Here is a 13781-nt window from a genome sequence, read left to right as displayed (position 1 = left end):
AGAAAAGAGCGAGGAGAAGGCACTGACTGCAGAAAAACACAACACAGTATTAGCAGGTCTGCCTGCATGGAAACACCTGGTGCTAGACTATGTGTGAGGGGAATGAGAATGAGTATGTGGTGGACATTAGTGTAAATGGTGTGTAAGCAGTGTTGGGGGTATATTACATAGTAGTGACGGGGTTGCTGTTCACCCCCCACTTCTGACGTGTGTCTGCCTGGATAGCACCTGTTGGAGAACTATATGTAGATGTAATGCCCCCTTTCTACACTGAACTCCATATTTTCACTTTTATTGATAACTTCAACCTCTTTTGGAAACGTGCTGATCGATTCAAAAAGGACAGTCTCCATCCTAACTGACATGGAGCCCAAATGCTAAAATCAAACTTGCAGTTTGCGATCCACAGCTCTATAAGTGCATACCTACCTTATTAATTGACATTCATTGAGATTAAGTCATTAGAAAGTCTCTAATTAATTAGATTTTTTTTTAAATCGAGTCCCACCAGTAGTGTAGACATGTATTTATTTATTTTTTCAAATTAACAAATTATCTCAACAATTATTATTACTACTACTGCTTTAAAAAAAATAGGCATTGATTCAGTCATATATCAAAGTCCATTTAAATTGAAAAACATTGCTTCTTGTGTCAATTATTATTAGGTGATTAATTTAGATTAATTATATACAATGTCCCCAATTAAGTTTTTTTTTTTATTTTAAGTAAACAACAAACAAGCACTCATCATTTGTCCAACAAATGTAATTTTAGTAACAATTATTATTACTACTACTGCTTTAAAAAAATAGGCATCCAAACTCTCCTGGGCTGAAACAAGATGATGACGTCAATGTAGGAAATGTTAAAAGGTGGGAACACTCGTCTGTGCCCACAGTTGCTGTTAGTCATTGTCAGCTCTCCCTCAGGCTAAAATACTAAATTACATTATGTTGTTTGGTTTCAGGTAGTTGGTTAACTGTTGAGCTGTTTCAGGAAGAAGGAGAGGAGCTTGGACTTGGAGATGATGGAAAACCAGACCATCTCTTTTTACTTTAACCTCACCATGTTCATGAAGATTGGACATTATCGCTACTTAGCTTTTGTCTTTTGCCTCCTCATATACTCCTTCATTGTTTTTGCTAATGGTGTCTTGATTGTAGTAATAGCTCGTGAAAGCGCTCTTCATCAGCCCATGTATATATTTATTGCTTTTTTATCCTTCAATGCTTTGTACGGTTCTACTGCTTTCTTCCCCAGATTCCTCATGGACCTGCTGTCTGACACTCATCTCATCTCCCGCCTTGCTTGCTTCACTCAGATCTATGTTATTTACACGTATGGCTTATATGAACTGACTATTCTGTGCGTAATGGCGTACGACAGGTTTGTTGCTGTGTGCCATCCTTTACATTACAGCAGAAAGATGAATTATAAAGTGGTTTGCATTCTCGGATGTACTGCCTGGGTGTTCCCAGCTTGTAGTCTTTGCTTAAACCTTTTGACCATTGTTAGACTTCAATTATGTGGAAACAAAATTTATAAGATCTACTGTGCGAGCTGGAACGTTGTATTACTGGCATGTGATCCTCGCTCTGTGAACAGTATTGCTTCCACAGTGGCAACCATAATTCTCACCTTTCTTCCCTTCAGTTTTATACTGTACACGTACCTGAGGATTGTGCTGGCGTGTTGGAAACAGACCTCAGAGGTCAGAAGAAAATTGTTACAGAGTTGTTTGCCACACGTTGTTTCATTCGCCGTTTACTCTCTCACTTTATTCACCGATACCGCCCTGAGCCGACAGAACCGGAAGGGAGTGAATCCTTTTGTTGCAGTTGTTCTGGCGATGGAATTCATCATCATTCCTCCTGTTACGAACCCGCTGGTCTACGGCCTTAAACTGCCAGAAATCAGAAGGAAGATATTCAAGACGTTAAAATCACCAAAATTCACATGAATCACTTTTTCCTTTTTATTGCCCCTTAATTCAAACTCAATGTGCTTTGTTGTTCAATACTGATGATAAAATACTATATTAAGACTTTTTATAATTCTCGTCATTATGTTTACGGGCTGAATGATGCAGATTTGTGGGAAAAGGACTTTCATTTTAAGGCTGTTTTTATGGCTTTTACACTTTCTCCCAATGAATCCTTTAAAGAGTAATTAATTTAGTTTTATTGATTTAAAGATGTACACTCAGTTTAATATTTTCATATGATATACAAATACACTTACTTAATATATTTACTATCCATGAATTGTCATTTGTGTATTTGGCCTTGGATTGTGCACATTTGACACTTTTGTTGGAGTGAAAATAGCAAAGTTTCATTCATGACGTGATAAATGTTTTATAGAAAAGTTTCACTACAAATTATGTGCAGATTTAACATCTGAAACTCATCTCACTTCCATTTCATTTTCCTTCATAAACAGAATTTTTCCACCACTCTTGGTGGTAGAGGATGTGGGGCTATAGTGTCAGACGGTGTCCTGTGTGACAGACACCACAACACACCTTTTTTTCAGTAAATTACAGGAACTGTGTAATCTAACTCTTGCCTTTCCCCACCCCATTTCACTAAATAAGACAGCCACAATTTCCCTCCCCCTTTCTTCTTGAAAGAGGACCAACAGACTGTGGCCCTGTCTCTCAAACTCCCGCTAGGAAAACTGTGGACACATTCCTGATGCAAAGTTATAATGTTTTCGTTCACGGCTTTCATTCACATATTCATACCTAGGACATCAGAATTCCAAGAGTAGGAAGGTTATAATAAAGTTACGGTTTAAGCCATCTTAATGATTATCTCTCAGTATTGTGCAAGCATCATGTTATGTTTAGTGTCAAACTGAGCAGAAAAATATGTTCTCTGCACATATCTTGATTTGACTGTTACAACCTGTCTGTGTTCTCAGATATATTTCCACTTCTTTTTCTCAATCCTCCAAAAAACTTCTTTTCACACATCCACACCCACAAAATAAGCCCACACGTACCAATGCCCAGAACACACCCACCCAAATCTATCTGACTGGCTGCCGTAAGAACGTCAACTAATGGTAAACGCTTAAATCGCATAAATAACGACATCACCATTCTGCTAAAGAGAAGAGCACCAAGCCTTGATGAGTGTAGCGCGCTTTGTGTGTTTGTGTTAAAAGATTTAACTTGTTTGAATAATAAATGTTTAAACATGACTCTTTGTCTGTGGTTCATGTAATAATATTGCTTTGCTATAGAAGAGTATATAGTTTGACAAGAAATCACACCCTGAAGGAAAAGATATGAAGAACTCTTTCAGTGATCCAGGACACTACAACTCAATCCTGGATGGCACCTTGGCAAATGTTAAAGTCATATTATTAACAATAATAATAATAATTTATATTATCATTTTAAAACCCCTTGTCCCCCTACAGCTAGGAGGGGTGCTACAGATAGCGACCAGTGACCCAACTTATCAACAGCTATGCAGAAAGACAATTTCAAACAAAATTGATCAGCTTCATCAGTTAGTATATTTACTTCATACCACAGAAATTATAACTATTTTTGCTATGTTCAGTTTTCACTTCTCTGGAATATACTGTACTAAGTGCTGTTTTTTATTTTAATAGAAAAAAATTATAATTTTTTTAGGACATTTACAAAAAATTCAGAAAAGTTTTTGCTTTGTGAACAATGCAATCATAATATTCTTTATAGATATTGCAAATTATGTTAGCATACAGTGGTGAGAATAATAAACATTGTTGTTGTTTAAGCTCAGAGTTAGGGTTTGGGTTAATGGTAGGTTAATGTTAATGCTAGGTTAACGCTATTCCTAGGTTAATGCTAATGCTAGGCTAATGCCTACTATTGTTAGGTTAATGCTAATGGGGGATTAATGCCTGCTATCGTTAGGTTAATGATAATGTTATGTCAATGCTATTGCTAGGCTAATGCTAGCTTAATGTTAATGCAAGGCTAATGCCTGCTATTGTTAGGTTAATGATAATGCTATGTTAATGCTATTGCTAGGTTAATGTTAATGCTATTGCTAGGTTAATGTTAATGCTATTGTTAGGTTAATGATAATGCTATATTAATGCTATCGCTAGGTTATTGCTATTGCTAGGCTAATGCTAGTGCTAGGTTAATGTTCATGCTAGGTTAACGCTATTCCTAGGTTAATGCTAATGCTTGGTTACTGCTATTGCTAGGCTAATGCTGGGCTAATTTTATTGCTAGGCTAATGCTAATGCTAGGTTAATATTAATGCTAGGCTACTGTTAAAGCTGGGTTAATGTAAATGTAATGCAAGCTAATGTATATGCTAATTTATGCTAATGCTAGCTATTGCTCTTGATAATGCTTGCTCATGATAATGTTAGCTAATGTAAATGCTAATTTATGCTAATGCTCGGCTAATGCGATGAGACGCAGGCCAGCACCTGCATCCTTATTTGCATTTTCTTCAGGAAATGCAAACATTCTAGTTTATCATGTTTTCATTGATTCAGTCATATATCAAAGTCCATTTCAATTGAAAAACATTTCTTCTTGTGTCAATTATTGTTAGGTGATTAATTTAGATTAATTATATACAAAGTCCCCAATTAAGTTTTTATTTTTTATTTTAAGTAAACAACAAACAAGCACTCATCATTTGTCCAACAAATGTAATTTTAGTAACAATTATTGTTATTGGTACTGCTTTAAAAAAATAAGCATATTTAATTGCAATAATAAAATATGCATTGCTGTTAAAACATTGCATTAACCTTCGACAGCATGTGCAGACAAAGGAGAAAAGAAAAAAAAAATAAATAAATAAGCATCCAAACTCTCCTGGGCTGAAACAAGATGATGACGTCAATGTAGGAAATGTTAAAAGGTGGGAACACTCGTCTGTGCCCACAGTTGCTGTTAGTCATTGTCAGCTCTCCCTCAGGCTAAAATACCAAATTACATTATGTTGTTTGGTTTCAGGTAGTTGGTTAACTGTTGAGCTATTTCAGGAAGAAGGAGAGGAGCTTGGACTTGGAGATGATGGAAAACCAGACCATCTCTTTTTACTTTAACCTCACCATGTTCATGAAGATTGGACATTATCGCTACTTAGCTTTTGTCTTTTGCCTCCTCATATACTCCTTCATTGTTTTTGCTAATGGTGTCTTGATTGTAGTAATAGCTCGTGAAAGCGCTCTTCATCAGCCCATGTATATATTTATTGCTTTTTTATCCTTCAATGCTTTGTACGGTTCTACTGCTTTCTTCCCCAGATTCCTCATGGACCTGCTGTCTGACACTCATCTCATCTCCCGCCCTGGTTGCTTCACTCAGATCTATGTTATTTACACGTATGCCTCATATGAACTGACTATTCTGTGCGTTATGGCGTACGACAGGTTTGTTGCTGTGTGCCATCCTTTACATTACAGCAGAAAGATGAATTATAAGGTGGTTTGCATTCTCGGATGTGCTGCCTGGGTGGTTCCAGCCTGTAATCTTTCCATATCCATTTCAACCATTGTTAGACTTCAATTATGTGGAAACAAAATTTACAAGATCTACTGTGCGAGCTGGAACGTTGTATTACTGGCATGTGATCCTCGCTCTGTGAACAGTATTGCTGCTACAGTGGGAGCCATAATTATCACCTTCCTTCCCTTCAGTTTTATCCTGTACACGTACCTGAGGATTGTGCTGGCATGTTGGAAACAGACCTCAGAGGTCAGAAGAAAAGTGTTACAGAGTTGTTTGCCACACGTTGTTTCATTCGCCATTTACTCTCTCACTTCTTTTGTTGACACGGCCCTAAGCCGACAGAACCTGAAGGAGGTGAATCCTTTCGCTGCGGTTGTTCTGGCGATGGAATTCATCGTAATTCCACCTGTTATGAACCCGCTGGTCTACGGCCTTAAACTGCCAGAAATCAGAAGGAAAATATTCAAGATGTTAAAACCACCAAAATTCACATAAATCACGTGCTTTGTTCTTCAATACTGACGATAAAATACTGTATATTAAGATATCATTTTTAATATACTGTATATAATTTTTGTCATTACGCTTACGAGATGAATGATTCAGATTTGTGGTAAAATTATTTATTGAAAAGCAAAAGAGAAAGTGACATTTATTCAACTGTAAGGCTGTTTTTCTGATTTTTTCTCCCAATAAATCCATTGAAAAATAATCAATTTAGTTTGGATATGTATATTGATACAATTAAATATATTTGTACATGTTATACATGCATACTTTCATTCTCTTTTTATTTGGCACAATTTAAAATACAGCGAAACATAATGATAATGACAACCATGGACAGACATGAACAGAAATCAATATGCTTAACTTATTCAATTGATTTGCTATCCGTTAATTGTCAATGAATACAGTTGTATTTTGTGCACATTTGACACTTTTGATTCACTGAATATAACAGTATGATTCATTATGTAACAAATGTTTTACTACAAATTATGTGCAGATTTAACAGATTAAATTAATATAACTTCCTTTTCATTTATGTTTATAAACATAATTTAAAACAAGACAGTCATCAACATCCATAGCGTGCACAGCATCCTCTCACACACGCACTGCCTCGGGTGTGAAGCTTTTTCTTTCCCTCACACACGGTTTACTCACACTTCATTTTCTCATTCAGTGGCTGTTAATATTGACTATTGTTTTATTTGAATTAATTGCACAAACTGTACAGAAAATGTTCTCATTGCAGGAGTTCCTGGTATACCCATAATACCGACGCACAGAGCACAACACAAGAAACAGGAGAACCCAAGAAGTCGGACTTTAGCAACTTCCAGGAGCATTTTGTAAGACGAAAAATTAAAAAATAAAATACAAAACAGAAGAACAACATTATATTTGAAGACCTAAGAATAGGTTTTCGCTCTCACCTGTAGTAAGAGCGTAGACTAGTGCTGGGACTTTATCGCGTTAATTTCGATTAAGTAATTACAGAAAAAAACGCAATGAAAAAATAACGCATTTAATTGCTTTGTTTATTTTCACAAACAGCACCTAGATAACGGAACTTTGCAGGAGTTCCTGGTGCACCCATAATACTGATGCACAGAGCACAACACATGAAACAGGAGAACGTGAGAAATGGTTGTGTTTAGTCAACTGAAATACACACCTTTCTTTTTACCTTTAATCCACTGACTGTAATACATAATTCTGGACTATTTTCTTATTTTTTTACACACAATTTCAGTAGAATTTTGTAATGTAAAGTTGTTCTAATGTAGTGCACTGCTCTCTCAAACATTGCACAAACTGGATGGATGGAACATGTGACAAACCATGAGCACAATATTGGGTCAGATATATCACATGTTTTTTCCCTTATAGTAATGGGTTGCATAAAGATTAATGTTTCACTTTCAAGCTAAGGAAGCATCTAGAATGAATCACAAAATGCCCTGGAGGAAAACTCAAGGCGAACCCATTCACCTTTTATCTTCTAGCACAAAGAATATGACCTGGATAACAGAAGCTTCACAGGTAAGTGATATAAGCTTTACAACTTTTGTGTCCCTTTTGACCCAGAATGTAGGTCACTTACCTACTTATACATCTCCCAGTATGCAATACTTCCACCTGCAACGTGAGCTTTGACAAAAAAAGAAGCATCAACATCTCCACAAGAAGAAATACAATGAAAAATGTAAAACGAACATTTATTTAGTCTTCACAGTTCATTGGATATGCAGCATAATTTAAAAACATCATAGAAAGTGTCATTACAAATAAAAACATATAAAATGTGGAAACATGGCAATGTCATTTCACAGAATTACTCATGGTTTTTCTGCTGAGTTTTGGTTTCATGGAGCATTAAGTTGCCGAGCATAGCTCCAGCTGCAGCTCCCAGAGCTGGGCGAACGCTCATACCCGTATTCGTGTTAAAGGAGGCAATGAGAGCCCCGGCTGCAGCTCCCAGAACTGCACCACCAGCTCTGAACCATGATGGAATCCAACAAGGCTCCAACTCCCAAGCATGATCCGTCTCTGTCTGTGAAACCAGAAACAAAGAGACAGACTCATTACAGGCTGTGATGGACAGAGAAGGATACAGAACAAGGTGCTGTGGTAACCTTGGTAACCCTATAAAGTAGTTACCAAAACAAAATGAGTATTTAACTTTACTTACCTTTCCATTGTGTGTGATGCCGTTGTCAACATCCATGGATCCCTTCTCTTCTGTGAATGAACCATAAAAATTAAACACATCCATTGTTCCAGGAATCCTGTCTCTGACCACACAGGACCATTTTACTTAGATTTAATATGAAAAAGTAGTAGTTAAAATAAATCAGATACACACATTTTGGAGTCTTATTTATATGTTTCTTATATAGTCTGGTACAAAACTCACTGGTTGAGGTTTTCTCTTCACGTCGACTCCAATTTTCTCTCTTAATCTGCATGAGTTTCTCTTGGAGTTCTTCTACATATTGTCTCTGCTCCTTCATCACTTGGTCTAGCTTCAGCTCCTTTTTCTCACACATTTCCTTGGAGGCAGTCTTCTCCAGTTGTTCTTTCTTCATTTTCTCTCGCAGGACAACTTTCTCCGTCTCGAAAGTTTGCTTCGCAGGTTTTCGGGCCTTGACTTCTAAATCCCATCTTTCGTTCAGATGTGTGATCATCTCGTCCTTTTCTGCGATGCTTTTTTTCAGGTGCTGGTTTTCCATTTCAGCATCCATCAGTTTCTGAATCGTCTCCTGTGCAGTTCTCTCCTTCTCTACAACTCTTTTACCCAGTGAATCATTATTTGCCATCGCATTCTTTAACTCTGCTGCTGTCCTTTTAAAGTTTTGCTCTAGTTTGGTGTAGCTTTGCCTGAGATTCACAAAGTGTCGCATCAGAAATCCTGTATCATTGACCACCATGGTTTCATCAATGGTCTCAAAGAGTTCTTGAACTTGGTTTTCAGTTCGCCCGCTGGAGTTATCAAGAACATTGTATCTGTTTCCACATTTGTCTACCAGCTGCTTGAGGGCGGGCCACCTTTCGATGTGTTCCTCGATGGGCGTGACCCCATGACGATCTCCCCACGTGAACAGCACAATACTTCGGCTCCAAACCCAATGTCCCAGCATGCTCAGGTGCTCCTCTGCTCTTATTCCATCAGTTTGAGTGAAGCTCTCGTGGCCGCGCAGCACCAGGAGAACCGCACTAGGAAAAGGTCCATGCAGAGGTGCACTGTGGGTAATCAAGTCCTTTATCTCCTGAGGCGTGTCCTCAGAGCAGTAACGGCCAAACCAGCCAGGAGTGTCAATGACCGTCACCTGCCTGTTGTCAACTTTACCAACTTTTTCAACACATTCTAAGGTCGGATGTAGAACAGAAAAGACTTCATCACCAAGTATGGTGTTAGCAGATGAGCTCTTTCCAACCTGCTTTGGTCCTACAACAAGGATCCTCAGGTCTGGACTCCAAGAAGGTTCCTCTGTAGGTTAGAAACAGAAATGATAAGATTTCATCTGTTACAATGTACTGAGCCAAAACAACAGGGAAGCAGTTTTTGTATTGTAACTTGGTAATGTCACAAACAATGAAAGCTAGCTTTACTTTAAATAGGTTTGTGAGAAGCCATGTCTATACATCTATTCATATAGGACCCTTATCTTTTGGATTGGGCTGCAGGCTTAGGATTTTGGGGTTTTAGTCAACAGTTGTGTTAGATTTACTTCATAAACTGTTGATTTCAGTAGTTACTGTGATATTTGGTCAGTGTTAGAGCTTTGTCTCTTTTGAGCAGAGTTCATTTTGACAGCAAAATATGATTTAGTTTTAGTCAGTCTTTAAGCTAAAATTCAACTTTGTTTTCATCAAAAATTTAGTCATCCAAAGACAAGACGATTTCTTCTCCAGACAAGGAGGACAGTGATTGTCTTGACACCATTTTTGTTGTAGTTTTTTCCTGGTATTCTCCATAATATCACCTCACTCCACAAGACATTCAATTTTGACCAGATTCAGACTTTCCGTGTACGCCAGCCATTGTTTTGTCACAACTTTTAGGCCGTGAAAATACCAGGAATTTGTTGGAAAGTCACTTTTTCAGAGTTTTTGGGGGAAAACACAATAAATCACAGTAAGAATGAAGTAACACTTCAATGCGTTTGTCTACGGGACTCCGCATCCCACAATGCAATGCACAAAACTTTTCTTACAATGTCAATAAGTGTTTATAGTGGAGATTAAAACAAAACTTTGAACAGAAATTTCAACCATTTGCATCATTATTTTGAGTAAATAGATTGCTCTAAAAGGTCTACACTATCGTCTCCAAAAGCTTTAATGTTCATGCTACATGTCGTTCACTTACCCATCAGCGATCTGACAGCACTTCTGCTCATCGCCACATTTGTTCTCCTTAAAGCCGCCCTCTCTTCTACCTCTGTCCTTTCCTTCCTCTCTTTCCTCAAGAACTCATCTTCCACGGTCAAATAGTCAAACCCTCTGGCCTTCAGATTTTCTCCAACCATTGCATCAAACTTTGCCATGAGTTCTGCCACTTGAGTGGGATCTTCATCTCCCCACATGCTTGTGTCTAAGATGTGAAACCTGTGGCCACATTTCTTCAGAAGGGCTTTGAGGAAACTATGGTTGGCAGCGTAGTCCAGCACTGAAATCCCCCTCAGTCGCTCACATCGGGTGAATACCACCATTGTGTGTCTCCACAAAGTGTCGTTTAACAGCTGCAGAGGTCCTTCTACTGTCCACTCCCGGCCTCTGTATGAGCCGATGGGTACAACCACTATGAAGACATGTGGCCCTGGGGAGCACACATCCATGCAAGCCGCCATGTTGGTTGTCACCAGGTCAGGCTCCTGCACAGAGTAGTGGATCCACCGTTCAGGGGTGCTGACCACAACGAGTGAGCGGCCGCCATCGAGGACAGCCTCTCTCCTCACACACATCTTCACATCCCTGCTGATGTCAAACATCTGTTGGCCGAGGATCGTATTTCCCGTCAGACTCTTCTCCAGCCAATCATGGCCCAGGAGGATGATCCTCAGGTCCTTCGGAGGCTCTTTGTTCACTGATAGAAGAAATCATCAGTCATCAGAGGGCTATTTCAGAAAGGAGGTTCAACAAGTTCTGAGTTTATCCATAAACACTGAGTATCTGGTTCTATCACAGCTGCAATGAAGTGGCTCAATCAATTCTGAGTATGTAAACCTTGAGTTACTTATTCCATGAGCACGATAAAAAGCATCATTAATGGAGCAAAGATACTTCGAGCTACCATGGCAACGAGCTGGAAGAGAGTGACTTTTTTCACCAAGATGGAGCTAGAAGTTTTCCTGCAGGTGTTTGGGAATAAGAGTCTTTTCTAAGAGGAAAAGCGCACTTAACAAAAGCTAAAAATGAAATATGAAAATATAATTCAGAACAGTAATGCATATTTAGGTCATCATCTCACCACATTTAGATTTGGTGCAGTATATTGAAGGATATTAATGTGTATTCCTTTAAATTGACATCTTAAAAAAAGTGACTGGAAGCCAAATGACATTTGACTGACCTCATCCTTTGTAGGCTTTTTATTGGATAAACGTTGAAAATGAAAAAACATTGCATTGTATAATGTCACCATGTGTACATAATGACTCAGAGAAGAGTGTCAAGGTAAATTAAAGTGTTCCTTGAGACACGGTAGCGTTCCCAAAAATATTCCTTAGGAAAAGAAAGAATATCCAGTCTTGGACGGAAATTCCTCTCGCGGCGTAGAGCATCTCTAATTATTTACGGATTTGGATTGAACTGACAATCCATAATTGACTGTTCAGGTGGGCAGAGCCAGATAGAAACCCAGGGTTTATTATACAAAACAGCCAGTGGGCAGGTTCCAATCACGAAGAATGTTATCTCGCTTTCTTGAACCAGAAGCTCTGAGTTTCCCTTATTTGAGCCTGAACATACTCAAAGTTTGAACATAACCCACTTTCAAGAACCCCCCCCCACCCCGGTTACTTCTTAGATTCACAACAAACGTGACAAAATCATTAGCAGCTTACCCTTCTGTGTATTTGGTTTGAAGGCCATTTCTTCCACCAGAGACTTGTTGATGCTGATCCACTTCACTCGAGGAGCAAAACCAAAGTCCCTTTAGCTGCTTTTATTCAATATTAGTTTGAACTGTAATGTATGGCCCAGCCTTTCAAGGCTCGAAGTCCAACCCAGGTAACTTACATAAAGCTAACAGCTCTATAACCGTGTGATAACATTATGCAACCAACTCGGTACACGACACCAGGGCAACGGCCTGTAAACGTTCTTACTCAGTGAGTTCCACTTTGAGTTTTTATATCTACAGATGAGAAAACCAGATGAAGCATTAGGGTAAAAGTCTTCAATCAAGTCAATGATCAAAGCAAATAGAAAGTGCAGCAGAACAATGCATGCCTGATTGAAACCAGCTAATGCAGAAAATAGTGAAGTCTGGCTGACAATGAATTTGTGGTTTCCGTACACAGTATTTGTTTAGTAACATACAGTAAGTCTTTAATTATACAAAGCATTCTTTAATGTGATGTATTTTTCATAGTTCTCCTGATTATTTACATGAAAGGAAGCTAGCTGCTGTGCAGCCTTCTGCTAGTTCCTGGTAAAAATGGCTGTCGAAGCTAAGCTGTTCTTGCAAGGTTATATCAATTTTCCTTTTTTGTCTATGGGTTAAAGTACACTTGTAACTATAGGTCACGGCCTTCGTTTCTACCTCCACTACTCCCCAAAACTTGGGAATTTGTTAACATAAATGCAGAGAATAAATTTGTCAGTGGCTCTCCGTACGGTTGCCGTATTAATATACCGACATTCTATTCGTACGCAGCACCCCTATTTGGCCAGATTAGGTCACGTGATAGGTCACTCATTGGCCAATCTAGGTCGCATGACTAAGACTAAACCTTACCCTAAACCTGAAAATTGTTGTGTACTTCGGTAACCGTACCAATAGCACCAGGGGTTGTCCGTATGGCAACCGTACAATTAGACACTTTCAATAAATTTAATCTATGCAACAATAGCGTAATCTATCTGAATAAACAGAACTCTTAAGCAGTATTTTTAACTATGTATTGAAGTATAGGTACTATTTGTGTCAAACAGACACCGCTGTCATTAAACATTTGTGATAAAATAAATAAAAACTGGACTTTGTGCAAACATCCTTTTTCCCCATTAAGAATCAAGGCTTTTGAAATTATTTGCCCTACAACAAAAATAACCCTTTGTCACTCAAACACAAACAAAATTGGGTGATGTTGCTTGTCTTGCTTTCTTTGGACCAATTTGAGCTGCTACTTCTTAAATGAATTTTTTTTTTTAAACCTGGTCTGCACATGCTGTCGAAGGCTATGCATGTTGATGTTTTATTATTGCAATTAAAAACATACAACACATTTTTACATAATTGTGACCATCACCAGCCCTCCCTAATGAAGGGTAAGAAAAACTTTATCAAAGGGAGAATATAAAAAGAGAGGGCAGTGTTACACCATGATGAGAGGGAAGAAAACAGGGAAGAGGGAGTCAGAGTAGGAGAATGGAAGGGGTAGGGTAGGAAAGACTCAACTATTTACATTATATATACAGTGGGGCAAAAAAGTATTTAGTCAGCCACCAATTGTTCAAGTTCTCCCACTTAAAATGATGACAGAGGTCTGTAATTTTCATCATAGGTACACTTCAACCGTGAGAGACAGAATGTGAAAAAAAATTCCAGGAATTCACATTG

The 13781-nt window shown here is 38.3% G+C and overlaps 3 protein-coding genes across 3 annotated transcripts; 2 read left to right on the top strand and 1 right to left on the bottom strand.

The window, feature by feature from the left end:
* Positions 1 to 1011: 1011 nt before the first annotated feature.
* On the top strand, positions 1012 to 1963 carry LOC114455090 (olfactory receptor 2A12-like). Its single transcript, XM_028436104.1, has one exon. The coding sequence runs from the start codon at positions 1028 to 1030 to the stop codon at positions 1961 to 1963; it is 936 nt and encodes a 311-aa protein (XP_028291905.1). The 5' UTR covers positions 1012 to 1027.
* Positions 1964 to 5025: 3062 nt separating this feature from the next.
* On the top strand, positions 5026 to 5977 carry LOC114455089 (olfactory receptor 10A6-like). The gene has a single exon (XM_028436103.1). The coding sequence runs from the start codon at positions 5042 to 5044 to the stop codon at positions 5975 to 5977; it is 936 nt and encodes a 311-aa protein (XP_028291904.1). The 5' UTR covers positions 5026 to 5041.
* A 1849-nt stretch (positions 5978 to 7826) lies between these two features.
* On the bottom strand, positions 7827 to 12192 carry LOC114455088 (GTPase IMAP family member 8-like). Its single transcript, XM_028436102.1, has 5 exons — positions 12061 to 12192; positions 10365 to 11081; positions 8409 to 9482; positions 8184 to 8233; positions 7827 to 8045 (listed from the first exon to the last, which is right to left on the bottom strand). The coding sequence occupies exons 1-5, from the start codon at positions 12086 to 12088 to the stop codon at positions 7827 to 7829; spliced, it is 2088 nt and encodes a 695-aa protein (XP_028291903.1). The 5' UTR covers positions 12089 to 12192.
* Positions 12193 to 13781: the final 1589 nt, after the last annotated feature.

The sequence above is a fragment of the Gouania willdenowi genome, chromosome 21 (assembly GCF_900634775.1).
Source record: "Gouania willdenowi chromosome 21, fGouWil2.1, whole genome shotgun sequence".
NCBI classification, from domain to species: domain Eukaryota; kingdom Metazoa; phylum Chordata; class Actinopteri; order Blenniiformes; family Gobiesocidae; genus Gouania; species Gouania willdenowi.
This window is presented reverse-complemented; position numbering and strand designations above follow the sequence as displayed.

Coding starts and splice junctions, on each gene's coding strand:
- LOC114455089 (XM_028436103.1), top strand. CDS start 5,042: ATGATGGAAAACCAGACCATCTCTTTTTACTTTAACCTCACCATGTTC.
- LOC114455090 (XM_028436104.1), top strand. CDS start 1,028: ATGATGGAAAACCAGACCATCTCTTTTTACTTTAACCTCACCATGTTC.
- LOC114455088 (XM_028436102.1), bottom strand. CDS start 12,088: ATGGCCTTCAAACCAAATACACAGAAGG. Junction 11,082..12,060: donor CAAACCAAATACACAGAAGG/GTAAGCTGCTAA, acceptor TTCTTCTATCAG/TGAACAAAGAGCCTCCGAAG. Junction 9,483..10,364: donor TGCTGTCAGATCGCTGATGG/GTAAGTGAACGA, acceptor TCTAACCTACAG/AGGAACCTTCTTGGAGTCCA.